This window comes from Saccostrea echinata, unplaced genomic scaffold (genome assembly GCF_033153115.1).
Source record: "Saccostrea echinata isolate AGI-Se365-2 ecotype Australia unplaced genomic scaffold, CSIRO_AGI_Sech_v1 ptg000001l, whole genome shotgun sequence".
NCBI lineage: Eukaryota > Metazoa > Mollusca > Bivalvia > Ostreida > Ostreidae > Saccostrea > Saccostrea echinata.
The window spans coordinates 43,232,813-43,251,658 of NW_026889750.1; the positions used below are offsets into that span (position 1 = coordinate 43,232,813).

Sequence of the window (18,846 nt, forward strand, 5' to 3'; positions counted from 1 at the left end):
ACGGATAAATCCGTAGTCAGTCCAATATGGAATGAAATATAGAGAGGACGAACAGTATTCAAGCTCATTGTACATTTAAATAATACAAATCAGGAGCAGAGCAAACACGGACCCCCAAAAGCATCACAGGTGCCATGGAGGAAAAGCATCTCCTGTCGACCGGCCACAACCGCCGTGTGCTCCTTGTCATGATTGGGTAAACGGAATAATCCGTAGAAATTTCAGTGTGTAAATAATGGCCTAACAATTTGTATGAAAAACGTCAGTCATCATTTGACCTAATGATAGACTTATTTGCTGGTAAGGTAATTGTATCGACCATAGTACTTGCGAAATAATAACTTCATACGAGACTGTTGATATCCTTGATTCATCAACTTGTTTGTAAATAGCTTTCCTTATTTTAAAAATTGATCGTACGTAGAGCATGCTCTTGCGTATTGAATCAACTGGGAGACATAAACCCCATATGCAGGTGATAAGGGTATATTGCTACATAAGTAAGGGAAGTTGAAGATTGAAAAGTTGATGTCATCACGTTTATCATAAAGTTTTGCTGTTAGGTTACTATTAACGTCTCTTTCTAGTAAAATATCCAAATATGAAATTGATGTGTTAGACTCTGTGGTGTCTATTATTTCGAGTTCACTGAGATATATCGAATCGGCATGTTAATAGAAGTAACTATTTTTTCTTTGTTGATAATACGTCGTCGATATATCTAAATGTCAATTTGAGGGCCACAGCAAGCGTTTTCCCCTTCTCATGTACAAGTTTCTGAATAAATTATGTCTCATATGAATACAAAAATGGGTCTGCTTATAACGGGACGCAATTGGTACCCATGGGAATCCAACAGGTTGTTGGAAGACCTGATCTCTAAAAACTACAATTTCGAATTTTCTAAAAATTCTTTGGAGTTTTTAAGTATCCACACCTGATTTACATCACTTCTTGAATATACTGTTGTACAGTATTCCTGAAGTTTCTCTTTCACTGCTGTAAATATTTTAGTGAGGAGTAAAGAATTTAAAGGAGGTTACTGGAATCTGCTATGTATCTTTTTTGAAGAATTTTTATGGAGTTTTGGAATCCAGTATAATAGATATGGAAATTTTGGCCTAACAATTTGTATAAAAGAACGCCAGTCAACATTCGAACTAACGATATGTTGTATTTTTAAACAATACAATATTTTGCGTAGGTTTGACTGTATATCCGTGTGCCCGTTTGTCCATCTATCACAACCTGTACATATACATACGCCATTTTTTTTTTAAATTAGTACTATATTTGTTTTCAGTGATCATGTTTGAAACAGAAGAATTTTGTATTAGTATGTGCAAGCAGTCGGTGGATAGAGGAAGTAATTCCAAAATATACTTGGTTCTATAAATAAGTGTCCGTTATAAGCAGGTTTATGTTTGTATTCAAATGAAGCAGAATCATTAAAATAAAAACCCAGGAAATAGAATAAAATGCAAGAATAGAAGAAGTTTCCTGCTGTGGCCTTCTACCTGACATTTAGACAATTTGAGGACGTTTTATCAATTAATAATATTTATTTTCATTCCAAGGTTAATTGAATATACATCTAGCTATTTGAACTTGAAATAAAAAAAACACCACATCTGTTTCATATCTGGATTTTTTTTTACAATGGGGATAATGGCAAACTATCAAGAAAATTGTATGATAAACGTGATAACAACTATCGTCAACTTTTCTTTGTTATGTAGCAATATACCATTATCACCTGCATATGGATTATAAGTCTTCGAGTTGATTCGATACGGAAGAATATGTTCTACGTACGAACTATTTAAAAAAGAGGCGAGTTATTGACAAATAGGTTGATAATAAAAGGATATTAATAGTGTCCTTTAAAGTCAACATTTTGCAAATCATATGGTTGATACAATTACTTGTCAGCAAACACAATCTTTCGATATGTCGAATGTTAACTGACGTTTTTCCTACAAATTATTAGGCAGTTATTTTCACACTGAACTGTCTGCGGAATTTCCCGTTTGCCCGATCATAACAAGTAGTATATGAAGGTTGTGACTTGTCGATAGGAGGTGCTTACTCCACCATGGCTCCTGATCCTACCTCTGATGTATTTATTTGATTACTATTTGTTATCTTCATATAGTATACTGGTTCTCACTAGGTAGTAAATGAACCCTATTGGTTCTGAGGTCACAAGATCCTAAGGTCACGGGTCAAACAACACAGGAGCAGGAAGATATTATTAGCTCAGTATCTTGTGAAACAATTTACAGACATCAAATTTTGTAAACTTGTATTTTCTTAAAAGTAAATTACCCCCAATTATGTTAAGGTCTGATAGAGATCATACTTTCTGTTGGCCCTTTTTAATGTTTCCACATGAGGAACATATATATTTTTCTCAAACATTTCTTCTTCGTGATTGTTTCCACTTTGATGCCATGATGGGTTTACTCTTGTTTCCCATATGGATTTTCTACACCACTTATTTTGCAAACTCATGTCAACTCACTGAAAGTTAATTCAAGAGGAGAAGATTAACTGGATGTACTCATGCAAAATTAATTCAAACTCGACGATAAGAATAATAATGTTCTGAAGCATACGAAAGGTAGTGTTAGAGATATAAAGATGTCGTGGTGTTTCATCATATACGACATCGATCCTCAGTCATCGATCAGAAAAGAGTAGTCACATGCGGTATTCACAGTCCCTGGTGACATGTTTTTCGTCTTATAGCGGCTATATAAAGTACTAGAAAACATAGAAAACAAATATTGGAAAAAAAAATATCATGCCAGGTAGGCAGGTTGAGGAAATTATGTTTTATTCATGGTGTTCCTGATCAGTTTCGTCTTTGAATCAATTTCTAATCCAATGACGAAGTCAGGTAAAGAAAAAAAATACAATTCCCATTTTAATTATGTTAGCGAGAGATGTCCTAACGCTGTGATGAAGTTGATAACATTTTTATTCCCGCTGGCTTTATCGATCATTGTAACAGTGAATCATTATAACTATTCCAATCTTTTCTACATAGTAATATTTCTTTTTTTATATAAATTGATCTAGTAGTGTAATTAATTACGACTAATGAATGCTTCGCTTAATTAATATTTGATAGAAAAGGATTTTTCAAAATTCTGATATAGGGTTAAGATTCGTAAAATCATATTTTTGATCCCGTGTTATAAAACAAATGTTTTTTGTGTAATAAGAAGTCAGTAGAGACAACTACGTATTGTCCTTTTGTGATTCAAAGTATTTCAGAAAATAAAAATAATAACGAGGCCGAAGCCAGAAGGATATATACTGACACTGAGATTGGGCAATTACATTGTTGTAATAAAAGCCGTATTTGTTTTTCGCTGTACATGTATTTTACCCACCACTTATTCACAATAAACATTTGTTTAAAAGCCCAGTGCCGTTCAGATACTTGAGTTTTACAACCCTCATACATCCGCATACGCAGTTATGCACTGCAACGAGACTTATATAAAAAGCAACAAGGAAAACTTGACTTTCATGATAGGAAAGTAAGTGTTTTTACATATTTATCTGTTGTTTTTTCTTAGGCAAGTACATATTGACAGATGTTTCTCTGCTTTGATTTTATGAAGGGTTTACCATAATTTTGTTTCATCTCTGCAAAGAATCATAGTTAAGATCATGCTTTGGAAAACCCGAGTCCTTTCGTGTTAAGCTTAGGCAACCATTAATGGTCGCCTGTGTTAATTCACTTTCTCAAATTTTGTTCTTCGCATATCAAATTTATAATTGGTAAAACTTCAGGCTTCAACAAGTAAAGTACTGTGTAATTGTTGCAGACTTCATTATTGGTTCGTATGAAAGGCACGTATTGGTTTACCTTATACATTTCCTTTGACATGGTTATTCATGTGTTTAAATGAAATAAGAAAATTTATCTAGTAAAAAAGACACATTAGATATGTATTTGGAGAAATATTGAAAAATTACATGTATAAAGTTAATCACTCTGTGAAATAAAAACTACACGTATGTATGCATTTTCCAAATCTTTGGAAACAAGTTCTAATTATCATAATTATCAAAAGTTTTAGGTAATGTCATAACTTCCCTCTTCGAACTATTATGCAATTCGACTTTCAGTTTGTGAATAGTGATCAGATAATATTTCTGCCTTGACATGCGTGATAGGAAAAAACTGTCCATATTTGTAAAGAGACACTGATCAAGATTTAAAAGAAAACTGAGCTTATAATGATAGACAGACCTTCAAAGTATGAATTATTTACAAACTTGAGAATTAAGAGAAGAAATATAATTTTTAATGAAGGCCATTTGATTTCGTAATTTTTCATGGAAGACATTTGATTATAGATTCAGAAAAGAATTTTTAAAAATCTTAAGATTTGCAGAGACAAAATGACCAAGATTTGCTGAATAGGTAGATATCCCTAACCAAAAATGCTGAGTAAATTATAGTTTACTCTAGTGATCTGATTTCTCAGTTTTTACCATAGTGAATCAAAGTACTTTTACTTTAAAATTCAAATTATTATAATTCATATATATGGAAGCACATTTCTGCCCCCTACATGTCAACTTGCAAGAAAAGTATGTCAACATGCAAGAAAAGTATGTCAACATGCATGATAATTATGTCTACATGGAAAAAAATGTTTTCATCATGCAAGTAACCAATCTGTGTAGAGAATCTGATTTTTATATATGTAAATTTTCTTACTAACGCTAGTTTTTGACATCATACATGCAAGATGTAACATAATTATTTTGACATGCAATTTATTTATGTCAACATACGAGTTATTTTTTTAATAAGCAACTTCTTTAAGTCAGCATGTGTGTTTATTATGTTAATATACAAGATATTTATGTATAGATGCGAGAAGATCATGTTGATATGCGACTTATTTATGTCAAAATGCAAGTTAACTATGTTGACATGCGACTTATTTATGTCAGCATGCAACATTTAAAGTTGATATGAAAATTGGTCATTTTCAAAGGGAATTTGGAGTAAACTTGCATCTTAATATAAATAAGTTGCATGTCGACATAATTATCTTGCATGTCAACATAATTATCTTTCATGTCAACATAATTATATTGCATGTCAACATAATTATCTCGCATGTTGACAAATAAGTCGCATATTATCACAAATAAGTTGCATGTCAACATTATTATTTCTCATGTTGAAAAATAAAGGTCCCATATTGACATTAATAAGTTGCATGTAAGCATAATTATCTTGCATGCTGACACAAATATCTTGCATGTCAACATATTTATCCCAAAGTTGACATAAAAATCGCATGTTAACATAATTATCATGCATTATGTTGACATAGATATCTTGCATGTTAATATAATTATCTTGCACGTTGGTATAAAAATCTCGAACGTTGAAATATATATCTTGCATGCTAACATAATTAACTCGCATGTTGACATTACTAAGTTGCATTTCAACATAAATAAGATGCATGTCTACATATTTATATAGCATGTCAACGTATTTATGTTGCTTCTATGATGTCAGACACTGGCATTAGTAAGAAAATTTTCCCATATTAAAATCCGATTCTCTTAAGGTAGAACCTATGTCGGAAAAGTCTCTGTCACAAGATTTTCAAACTTTTCAAAATGATAAATTAGCACTTGCTTATCAATCAGTTAAAAATATATGGTATGTTTCCTTATTATTAAATGTAGTACAGCCTGTGCAACTTGGAATGATAATTTTACACTGCGACTTCATATTTTCAGCCATTTTTAGGGGTACTGGTCATAAAGAGAATATAGGAAATCACAAAAATACTTCTTCAAACATCGTCGTTTACAGACTTTATTAATTGAACCGTATTAAGCAATATTATTCAAGAATAAATTCTTTTTTATTCAATTGACATAAAAGATTAAGTCCACATTTCAACTGATATAGGCAAATTTGCTCAATATTTTTTGAGTCAATTTACCACCTAAATTTGTAAATATTTTTCAAAATACTTTGTCAGAATGTTTTCAATCTTTAATATGATGAAGAACATACCTAAATAATTACAAAAAGTGATAAATATATATATCTTTCGCCACAAACGAATGAGAGACACTCTATTTATTAATACTTCTTTTGTTGACCTTTTTGCACTGACACAGGATTTAATTATTAAATGACTGTTTTAGGGTTTTGTTCAGATTAACAATGTGAATATTTATCCTAAAATGTAATTATTTTTTTTATTTTAAAAGATAATATTTTAGGGAAACATTATCATTATACACCAACCATTATGAATAATAAAGAAATAATTATGAAAGGGAATGCACATCATTTCATGATAGACATTACAAAATTTACATACAATTTTTAACAGATCTTTGACTCAGATACATTTCATCAAGATTTTGTATAATACTGGTCGTTTTCTCCATATATTTCATACTATATTTAGATTTCTTAGGATTTTTGATTTCCTTCAAAATAGTTGCATGCCATTTACATTACCACAGCTGTGTAACCTCATTACAAGAGGCAGTCTTGGAGAAAGTACGGGAAAAAGTAACATTAAATTAATTATGACGTCATAATGGATCTAGCACCAAAAAGACGCTCTAAACAATATGACGTCATACGACGTAGGTTCTACGTTAAAATACAGTTTGTATGTGTAACTTGCATGTCGACATAATTATTTTGAATGTGGACATATTTTTCTTGCATGTTGACATAATTTATCTTGTATGTAGGGTGCAGAAAAATGCCGCCATAGATATGCAGACAGTTGGGGCTTGCTGTAAAAAAAAAGACAAGTAACTTAGTAATGACATTTATTTAGAGGATAACTGTCTGAGGACGTGTAAAATCTGTCATGTTGAGAACCCGGAAAGTACTGCATTGTATTTGAGAGCTTTATGATATCTTTACAACCACATATTGCAGCAATTTTGACCTAAAATTTAAACATAAAAGTCAATGATATTTGACTTTTTACACTCTATTTGGTCTTTCTACTGTTTAAATTGGCAAAAGATGGGGTAAATAGTTTGATATAAATTGATACAAACTAATGTATTTTTGAAAATGTTTTTAACAAAATTTCTTAAATTGAATTTTTTTTTTACAGTTTGAACGACATATGTGTTCAGTGCACAAAGTCGATCACATAGGAATCTCTCTATTTTTTTTTTTTATAAACTTATCTATTATAAAATTTAATGAACTTATCAGAACAAGCAAAGAAATAATGTGTTTTCACGATAAAATCAACACAGCCCCACCCTTGCACCAGACCCATGACCAAAGAGCTATGAAAATCAAAATTTTGTAAGAGGCACACTTTATCATCTTCCTGCTCCTGGGTTCATAATTTTGGAAGTAACACCATTGTTCATCATACCCATGCACTGTGTTATCTCATACGTACCAAGGGGCAGAGAAGATTTTCAATATAAACCTCGCCTTAGCACCAGAACCTGACCTAGGGGCCATAAAATTCACAATTTTGGAAAAGGCAATAATGCTCATTATAACAAACATACTTAGTTTGCTTGCTTAAAGCCCAGGAGCAAAGAATAAGATTTCAATGAAACAATGCATTTTCACTTTACATTCAACAGAGTTCCCGTACAAAATATCTGAACCCCTGATCATGGTGGCACTTTTTTCACAATTTTGGAAAAGACATCCTTGCTCATAATAAACGTGCACTTAATTTATTTGCTTAATATGCAGAAGCATGAAAGAAAAATTCAAAGAAATAACGCATTTTCACAATGTAATCAAAAGACATCCCCCAGACCGAACCTCTGACCCTGGTGCTTCACATTTTACAATTTTGGAAAAGGTAACCTTACTCCTCATAACTATGCACTACGTATAATTGCCCAGGAGCAGAGGAGATTTTCAAAGTAATTATGCACTTTCACTATCTGATTTATAGAGCCCCATTCTAACTTAGTAACCCCTGAACATGGGGCCTTGAATTTCGCAATCTGAGTAAAATGCTCATTGTTTATTACAAAAGAAGAAAGCTGAAAATGTTCAAATGTGAACGCACGACAAACGCCGATAGCAAAAACAGATAGCAATAGGTCAACCGAATGAATCGAGTGACCTCATTATAGCATATGTTTTTTTAAGTGCATGCTTCATTTAAGTACAATTTTAAAACATTGCAATTAAATCCTTTATGAGGTTCTTCAATTCGTGTAGTCCATTCTGAATAGATCAAAATGATGTTGAATTGGTTTTATAAAAAAGGCCTTTAATTTCATCGAGTATTAATAATCACAGGTGTATTTAAAGAGCAGAATTGTCACTTCTGTAGGTTCCACAAAGTAAAAGCTAAACAGTGTAAGAATATATGGTTGAACAATTTGTACTATTTTTCGATAGCGCTCTTTACAAAGAAGAACATTGTGTTCGCCGGATGTCCGCTATCTGATGGATGTAGTGCAGTTTCCGAAGACAGGAAATGAGGTCACGAAATATTCAGGAAAGAAAAGGATGTAAAGCGTGAAAGCACTACGTCAAGGAAGAAATGAAATTAGCTTTTTCTTCAAAAGATTTAAAAAATGCTTCAGCCCTTGTACACATTAGTACTTGTAGCCCAAAAGTTGAAAGTGTTTCCCATTGTGTGACACAAAAATAGGACATTTTTGCATACATTGTGCTCTTGGAGCAAAGAAGGAGGCGTTCCACATATAAGTATCCTCGTGTCCCCTAATGCATAAGCGAGCTTGGAATGTATGGTCTTTCCGTTTCGAAATTTCTGGTGAAAATATCCACAAGTTATACTTCAAGGAAAAAAATACCTAAAAATGAGCTAGAAATATTTATATTAATAAATACAGATAAGGCTACAATGTATTAATCGATATATTCAATGACTGATTTTCATACAATTGCATAGACATAAATGTTTTTCAAATTCGTCGAAGTTTATATAATTTTAAGAAAAAAAAATAGTTGACTTCTCATTTTTAAGAGAGTGTCTCATCTACGTTAGAAAACCTAAGTTATTGATATAAATACTTTTGTGTCATATATTTTAGACAAGTATGAATGGCCATAACTAATTAAAATTATATACATTTATTGCTATTTTGAGGTCAAAACAATGATTTACCACCTAAGGAGTACAATATTTACCGAGCCACCAATGGGAGAATATTGTACTTGAAGCCAAGATTAGTTTAATCATCATATTGACTCAAAAAAAAAAAAATCAACGAGAATTATTTTATTATACATTCAATCATTGAATGATACATTCATCAAATTTTGCCATCTTGGTTGTTTATATATATTTGTTGAGTACCTAGCTGAACGCATCCTTACAACGTCTGGGGTCCCAAGTTCACTCGTGGTTGTGGGACCCCTAACACATTTCTTCCGATTTAAACTGGCTAATTGAAGTGATGTCTTTCGGGGAAATTACAAATCCTGATTGTTTTTCTTATCTTTCGATCAATCCCATTTATAAACCTTTCTGAGATAAACAACCTGAGATGTCAACTGCTTACTTTCTGATTAATTTTTATGACAACTTATGAAAGTTCCAATTTGCTTTTTGATGAGAGAAGCTGACCGGAAAAAAAATTGTCAGGGGTACCATGACCACAAGTGGATTCATGACTCCTGACGTTGTGATAGGAAACGGAGAAAGAAAAGTGGGATTAAAACTAATATATAACTAGTTGTATTGATTTAACGTTGCATATGAAAGTCTTCAAGAAAATGCATTCAAACTATTTGAAATTGTGAATCTTTCTATGGTACACACATAGGTGAGCTACATGGAATTTCGTTTTGATAGCTTTCAAGTCTATTAGAGTTAACTAAAATATTGCCTGACCTAAAGCTTCAGGCTCCAGAGTCTTAAAACTTAGATGAGACTATGTTTGTTCTCAGTCTCACTTTTACAAAAGAAACATCATGGAAAAGTAAGATCAAGATCAAAAGTGGACCCATCTTAATAATTATTGCCAGAGAGGTCTAGTACGCAGTGAATGAATTATATAAAATGATTAGTTTTTACAATAGCTTATATTTAGAAACTTGACAAACTAGATAATTCTACATCAACAATGGGTCTCTTGCGTACAATGTCTAGAACATATAAAACATAGATTTATTTGTAAAGAAAGGTCTTTACTTTCTCCGATTTTATGAATTGTATTAAATCTAAACTCACTTGAATATATAAATCAAAAACTGTTCTTGTTTTAACATTCTTCATTGCTATTGCTTACGCTTCGATGAACAGAGATTAAGATAAATAAGAAATTTATACAAAACACAAAAAATAACTTCCTTTTAATCAATAAAAAAAATCAATACACAAAGAAGACGTAATCTACACAATGAATCGATCAAGCATTTTTTCAAGCAGACAAGATTTAATTTTTGTTGTAACCATAAACCTAACCCCGTCATCTAGCTTAAAACATTTTGACATAATCAAATAAACTAAGGAAAGACTAACTAGAAGCAACAAGCAGTGTGCTTATTGTTTCAATTAAAAGAATCGAATCTTTAAGCGATCCCAAATAGGGCAATATAAATGATTATCCATGTTATGCACATAAATATATATACTTTCGCATGTATGAATGGTTCGTATCTTTGTTGTTGCTCAAATTATGACTTGTGTGTGTATTTCTCAAATGCTACCGACTATATACTGTACCATGTGTATCCGTAAGTGCCTCCCCCCCCCCCCCCTTTCCAATATATATTCTGTATGGCACTTCTTATAGCTTGTGTTGACTCACTTATAAAATGAGTTAACTTTGAACCTGACATTTTCACAATTGCGTCCTCAAACTTGTCGCTTTAATTCTTAAGAAGGCATATAACTGTTTTGTTTTAAATCTGATGTGTATTTGAAGTTATGTCACGGAACGAGATGTTTTTGATCTTATTACACTTTGCACAGCCTAGTACTTCGCAGTATCCTGTCTCTGTTTAATAGGTTGTCGACGAGGTGCTTATACTGTTATCCGTCGATGGCTTTCCAATCCAGCTATCGATAAGACATATCATGTACTGAAAAACAGAAACAAAGGTCCATTCAGTTAAAAAGTAAGTTTTATTTGTTCATTTGTTGTTGATTTTAACACCTTTGATTGCTATGTATTTAACATTCCTATCTGCGAAAAGTCAAATACTTCACTGTTGTTGAATTGCACGTTAAGGGCGGTTTATTTATTCAAAATTTTGTGTTGGCATCTTTACCTTGAATCATATTATGAAAATGTAGTTTTGTATTTATATTTAATATGTGATCTCCACATAGTTTGAGTATTAGAAAATACAGTGTTCTCATACTTCAGTACAGACCACATATACTTTATCATTGATGTCAAACAAGCTTTAAAATGAAGCGATGACTCAAAAATTCAGTAGAAATGACATAAAAATCTGGTGGAAACAGATCATTAAAACTAGCGATACAAAAAATAAAGACCCCATTTTCTTCCAGATCAACTATTCAATTTATTGAAGTGGTGAGACCGTCCTTCCCCAATTCTTTATTCATTTTTTTTAAAATACCTAAAGCGTACGATAGCTTGTTGTTGCATAGGAAATAGTTAAAAAGGTTTTATATTATACAGTACGACTACAGCTCTTTTGCACAGTAAAGGATCTAGCAACATGCTAGGAAGGAGGATACGGGATAAATAAATCACTTTCTTAGAAATACAACTCAAACATTTAGGAATTTATGTTTATGTCATGGGCAAATGCAAACAAACAAATTTAAGATGTCAGCACAAAATTTCAAATAATTATAACCCAAAAGTTTGAGAATTACTTTCAACACACAGAAATCGAACCGACAACATAGTGTTTGATTATCCTACTGAATGTCGTGATATATCATTGGAAGGAGCGGTAATTTACAAAAAATTATGCAGACTTTATGCAGAAACAACCATACACTTCAATTTATGTATAACTCCAAACCATTATTTTCAATGGTTTATTGGATACAGCAAACTAACTTTAGTCTCATGAAAAAACCTATTCCCTTCAATTGATAAATATAATTAAAAATAGGAGGTGGAATTAATTTCATTCGCTTTCAAAATACAAGGCAACCCAGATATGAAAATGGCAAGTTAGAAGCTTCTAATCTTCTTTATTCTCACAGTTCCCTTCCAAAGGATAAAATTCTTCAAAATCACATTTCAGTTTCAAATACTTCCAATATTCCAGAGAGCGGAAGTAAAATTGATTTACCGTGCCTAAACTACATTCCAAAATTCCAAAAATACTGAACAAAGATACATTGTAGGATCCAGTAGATGTTCCAAGAATTCACTATCTTTCTTACTCACAAAAATATTCGCTGAAGGAGAAACTTCAGTTGTACTTCGCTACAAAATATTCAAAAAGTGGTCTAAATCAAATCTGAATTCTTAAAAACCTAAAGGAAATTTCAAAAAAAAAAAATCAAAATCACAAAATTTTACAAAACCATTAGCATCAAAACGTATAATGTTTCTTGCTTTATTTAACCATTCCTTACTTTCTGACATCATAGACAACTGCTTCTCAGAAAAAAAAATTCTGAATTTTTCATATATCTTGTGATTTGTCATTTTGAATTTTTTATGACCTGTTCACAGATTTGTATTTAGTTGTACGTATCAGTGTCTCGATATTTCATTCTTATGATTAAGTTTTCACTTGAAATTTTCAAAAATGATGACGTAGACTTTCTTCTCTGCTTATTTTGTGCATTTCCCAAGAAACAGACATTAATTTTCAAATAAATCTAGCCTTTTTTCTTGTGTAAAAGATATTTTGTCATTTGTAGTGAAATTCTATGAACTTTATTAAGTCTTGAATTCTTTATTAACTTAGGGGGAACATCCATGTTACACACAGAAATTTTTTCCCCCTTTTAGATACTTAAGGTATTAATATACATTAGAATATTAATCCTACTAAAAAATAATTATGAGAGAGAATTGACCTCCTTTGAGGTATATAATGAGAAGACGTGGTTAAAGGATCGAGTTCAGGATTTCCATTTCAAATTTTTGTATCTAAAGTTCTGATAGCCTACCTTCTATTAAATATAAAGATTTTGGGAACATAATTCATAAGAATAATAAAATTAGAGCACCGATCGGTAAACATCCTGACGTCTTTTATTTTCCATGAATTATATTCACTTGTAATGCTTTGTGAAACAAAAGATTACAATCAAATTACATTAAATATACAATAATAAAAAGCAATCCATGACTTCCATGTTATCCGGAGAGCCTTCATTATATCCGAAACATATAAGAATAATACAATTAAAGCACCGATCGGTAAACATCATGACGTTTTTTATTCTCCATCAATTATATTCACTTGTAATGCTTTGTGAAACAAAAGATTACAATCAAATTACATTAAATATACAATAATAAAAAGCAATCCATGACTTCCATGTTGTCAGGGAGGTTGAAAGTACAAAACTATTTCATACCAATTGTAAGGTTTTTGATCTTATTCAAAATTTGAGAAGTGAATATTCCGTCTACCTTATCAATACATAGGTTCACGGCAGGTGTGACCGGTCGACAGGACGCTTACTCCGCCTTTGTATCTGGAATTTCTACAGGTCTGTACCCATCATACCTGTAATAAGTCCATAGTGTTCAATGATCATTTAATTAAAATCATGAACGAGACACGGGACAGTCTGGACAACGACATGGTGTATAAACAACATTAAGCATCTCGAAAACTGAAAATTACTCCAACAGTGTCAATCCGGAGAGCCTTTATTATTTCCGAAAAAGCTTAAGTAGATAGGTGAAAACGCTTACATTTAAGATATTTTTACTTGTACGTTTTTAATTGAATTTTTAGAAACTCTTATTCAAATTTACATATATATTAATTTTTTTCCCGACTAATCGATGATAAAGTATAAAAAATGATCAAGTAGATTAAAAACCTTTCAAAATTACATTCTCTGAACTTTTAAACCTTTTCATTGCATACAATATAATTTTCTCTAACAGTTTTCAATAAGGTGCGTCTATTACTAAACTTCTTATAAAATAAAAATAAGTTATGGTTCTACATTTCAACCTGGGTATTCAACTTTTTTATTCCTTCTTTGTCTACTTGCAATTCTTTTATTGATAATATTGTAAAATCTGTAACCCTCTTTATTGATCACATAACATAATGTTACCGTGCATATTGATTTCTCCTACGTTTGCACTTAATACAGAATGTTTTCTTTTGTTTTCTTTTTCATCTTAAAGGGGTGAAATATGCTGGGCTAAAAGTTTTGTCGTTTCACGTTATTGAAATTTAACCACTTGAGAAGTTGTTTGCTCCTACACGGATATAAACCAAAATTTTTTCAATTTCTGTTATGATATTTTTTTTTACCAATGTAACATAAGATTTCAGTTTGGCATTTTTAAAATTTTTAATAGAAATGAAAAGCTTTAAAGGGGAGAATACACGGAGGGCTGAATTTTTTATTCTGTTTTTTAGAGTCCAGAACCAAGAGCGCCATTTCAGGTTGTGATTGTATACAAAGGGTTGGAAAGGTTAAAAAAGCTGGAAATAAGAATATAATTGATGCAGAGTTTAAATAAAATAAAAACTTTTTATACAACGTTATTTAATGAAGTTTCAAAAATGGACATTTTTGCATGGCATTTTAACATCTATACCAAAGGACAGATAAAATGCTTATATTAATTTATTTTCCACTGGTCCAAGCCCATCCATTGTTCCCCAAATGCAACCCTTGGTTCAGTTGTGAATATACCTTATACAGTATATATATATATATATATATATATATATATATATATATATATATATATATATATATATATATATATATATATATATATATATATATATATATATAGGAATATCCTACAGGGTAAAATGATTCATATGACCTGATTAAAATTTAAAATTAAAAAAAAAAGAAAAAAAAAAAAGCATAAATACTATTACGATCACCCATGCAGTTGAAGAACTTTGCACTGTTTGACGTTTTGGTTTTTTTTTTTTTTGTTTTTGTTTTTTTGCAAAAATGTTTCTAAATATGTTAATATAAGCAGCATAATAATGTGCCCGGTAGAAATGACAGCAAAATTGTGGATAAAATGCCTTCATAAAATTCCAGCTCCCTATTTAATTATAGATGAAATGCTAAAGTATCAATGCTTTCTTGCTTTTCTCTCTTGCAATATGCTTTAGATTATTTCTATTGAATGTTGTCCTAGTTTCCACAAGAATGTAGCATGCAATTGTGTGTTTACATTCTGACGTCACTGAGAAGTTTGACATGGCAGCCTCAATAATTTTTGCAAGGTATTCAGATCTGTGAATATTATCAGCTAGAGTGTTTAGAGGGCATTAATCTCTGAATGAAGTAAGTGTATTTTCCAGATCTTAGAACTTCATAATTTAGTAGGGAAGTGTAATGTTTGATTGCCATATTCTGTAAATTAATAGTATTCCTGATTTTTATACGATCTTGATAACAGTTTTCAAGTCAAATACTTCTTATGATGGTATTGGTTCCCTTTTTTTATATCAACAAATATTTGTTAATGTTTCATCTTCAATTTTCCAATTTCCTTACCTATAGTAAAGTGTGACACACCCTCGATGCATTCCTTCTGTACATCTGCAGATCCTATTTCCTACATACCAAGTATTACCAAAACAGCCTTGAATTAACTTTGTTTAACATGTTTAACACACACACACACACACACACACACACACACATCTATATCTATATCTATCTCTCTCTCTCTCTCTCTCTCTCTCTCTCTCTATATATATATATATATATATATATATATATATAATTCTCATCCTCAACAACCTCCAAACACTATACTGATTTTTTATTTTAAAGATTATCCATAAATGCATAAATTAATGTACAATCCAAAAATCCAAAACAATCAGAAAACGTCATTATAAGTTTAAAATGCGCATCCGATGCATCAAAATTCGTAAGATTTACTTTAAACAAGAAAAGAATACAGTGATTGATGTCTTTAATTTTTTTTTATGTAATTCACTTTTACGTGTTTTTAAGATGAAGTATGTCGTCCGTATTCAGGAATCTTTTTAAATAAGTCACATGAATTTGTAATTATGATATGCACAAAAGCCACTGTACGTGATTGGGATGGAATTTTAATAAAGTTTTGACATGACATTTTTTTTTTGTTTATTAATGTTTATCAATTCATTGCCTTAGCTTGTTTAAAGAATCTCAAAATATCTGGAGAACATTTCTACTAATATCAAATCTAACACTTTATCTACTTTATAGTCTATGGTCAATCCCCAAGTATTCTAGAAGATAGTGTCAGAACGTGCACTGTTGTCTAAAGAAAAATAACGTAACTGGATAAATATTAATTCATTGACATACCTGCATGATTTCATCTCAACTAAAAAAAACTGAAAGCAATTCTTAGACATACTCTTTCTTCTCTTTTTGAAGGAAGAAATAAATGTTTAAAAGAATCTTTCACAATGTAAATTCTATTTTTTTTCATTTCTTACCAGCAGTCTTATCAATAACTATTAAATCAGTTTAAAACGAAAATCAGAAATATCAAATGTATTCTTCAGTTTTAAATTTTGTGTCACCAGGGATGTACATGTAAATACTAGTATACTAGTTAATATATATACATCTCTTGTATCACACAAAGTAACTGATCATTCTTCCTACATTTGGTTCCCCCATTATCAATCTTCATCTAGAACTAAGCTCTACATAAACATTGTTTTGTAAAAATAAATAAAAAAAAAATCATCTATAACGTAGAGCGCAAAAAAATAGGTAAAATAAACCCTATAACAGGGTGCGAAACGCATTGAACACTTGATCATGTTGTAATATTGCCTCGCTGTCACGAATATAAATGTAACAGTACATGTGCTAGTCATTAAGCAGGTATTTTGTGCATTTTGTTATTATGTGTATTTTAATTATGGCTATTTAGTCAGAGAAGGCTTCTAGAAATATCAAACAAAACTACAATTTGTACGTGTCTGTTGAAAACAAAACATGTTTACAGTACCTGTTCCTTTTTAAATTTCAGAATGCAGTATGAAATTTCGGTGGAAACTCTTTCTGACCACGTTAGTGATTATTTACCTGTTGGTACTATTTTCTCTCTATACACAATTTCATGGACCTCTGGCTCAGCTTGGATACGATAGGTCCAAGTACCAAACTGAACAGCTTGGATACGATAGGTCCCTGTACCAAACTCAACTAGTGCATAAAGTTTCCAAAATTGACAAAAAAGTAACTTTTCAGAAATTGTATCTACAAAATATCCATATTTCTCAGGATAGTACCTTGAAAGAATGGTCAAAAGCAGAAACTTCTTTCTGCGAAAACAGATTTAAGGGGTTTGCCCATTTATTTGCCATATTAAGCGACGTTTTTCTGGATCCTTTCTTTAGCGCTGGTCCTCCGGGTGGAGAAGAAATCAAAAATGTTATTAATCAGCCAGAGGAAAAGGAATTCTTAATACTCAAGCCCGGTTATTTTCAAATTCAGTGTAAAAATAAGAATTTCCAGTATATGTTTCCAAGTAGTGATCACCTAGCTAAATGGATTTCGGCTTTGAGACCTGCATTAACATTTACCTCACTGGAAGAAGATGTTCACAATATTACAATAGCAGTGACTCGATATGAATACGCCAATATATATCACACTATGACGGACTGGTACAATGCATTTTTGATGCTTTTATTTTTTAACGTGGAAAGTTTAACTGCTAACATTCTGTTTGTAGACAGTCATCCACAAGGAGGCTTAGATTCTGTCTGGACTACTTTGTTTGGAGAATTCATACGCGCTGGACAGTTAAAGAAACCTAAGCATTTTAAGTCTCTGATATGGAGTATTCAGGGATACAGAAGTCCAATGTATGACCATTTTTTGCCAACTCTACCACATATTGAATCATTCAAACATTTCTATTTGAGTAAACATAACATTCCGTTGACAAAAACGCTAAATTGTGATAAATTATCCATTCTTTTTATTTGGAGGAGGGACTATGTTGCGCATCCCCGAAATCCGAAAGGACTTGTAAGTCGAAAAATAAAAAACGAGAAAGACTTACAACAGTTTTTACAAAAATTTTACCCTACTCACTCCATTGCCAGCATACAAACTGATAAATTGTCTATGCAAGATCAGCTCTCTGCAATTGCAAACACTGATATTCTTATAGGAATGCACGGAGCAGGCCTAACATTGGCTTTGTTTCTACCAAAACATGGGGGTCTTATTGAACTTTATCCGAAATACTGGTCATCCGATAATCACCATTTTAGGGCTATAGCTCGATGGCGAAATCTTCATTATAGACACTGGCAAAATTTGGATGGTAATAATGAATTTCCCGATCATTATACACACATACCTCCTTCTGTGATACAAACTCACGTGTCAGCAATTATAAATGATATGTGCAAATCTAAAATGAAAGTAAAATGATTAACATTTATGTATACATACATTATGAATATGAAATATTTTCAATATATGTCCAAAAAAAAAAAAAAAAAAAAAAAAAAAAAAAAAAAAAAAAAAAAAACTCTATATGAGTGTATGTTTTCATTTTTTCTGTTGATATTTTGATTCCAATTTAATTTTTCAAATAAGTGTAAATTAGAAGCTTTTAAGCGCTTGCTATCAAATGTCATATGCTCCATCGTCATATACGTCGAACTCGGAAGAATTGTTTAATGAAATTTACCTCTTGTTAAATATATTTTTT

At 31.4% G+C, this 18,846-nt stretch overlaps 1 protein-coding gene and 1 long non-coding RNA gene across 3 annotated transcripts; one reads left to right on the top strand and one right to left on the bottom strand.

The window, feature by feature from the left end:
- Positions 1 to 3,509: 3,509 nt before the first annotated feature.
- LOC133192154 (uncharacterized) lies at positions 3,510 to 18,630 on the top strand. Of its 2 annotated transcripts, XM_061328065.1 has the most exons (3): positions 3,510 to 3,551; positions 11,001 to 11,110; positions 17,146 to 18,630. In XM_061328065.1, exon 3 carries the CDS (start codon positions 17,154 to 17,156, stop codon positions 18,561 to 18,563), a length of 1,410 nt encoding a protein of 469 aa, XP_061184049.1. In that variant the 5' UTR covers positions 3,510 to 3,551; positions 11,001 to 11,110; positions 17,146 to 17,153; the 3' UTR covers positions 18,564 to 18,630. The 2 variants fall into 2 exon arrangements, with proteins under 2 accessions (XP_061184049.1, XP_061184038.1); XM_061328054.1 differs by lacking the exons at positions 3,510 to 3,551; positions 11,001 to 11,110 and adding an exon at positions 15,330 to 15,443.
- On the bottom strand, positions 10,328 to 15,771 carry LOC133192156 (uncharacterized). Its single transcript, XR_009721790.1, has 3 exons — positions 15,657 to 15,771; positions 13,573 to 13,669; positions 10,328 to 11,074 (listed from the first exon to the last, which is right to left on the bottom strand). It is a non-coding gene; the product is annotated as an uncharacterized LOC133192156 (long non-coding RNA).
- Positions 18,631 to 18,846: the final 216 nt, after the last annotated feature.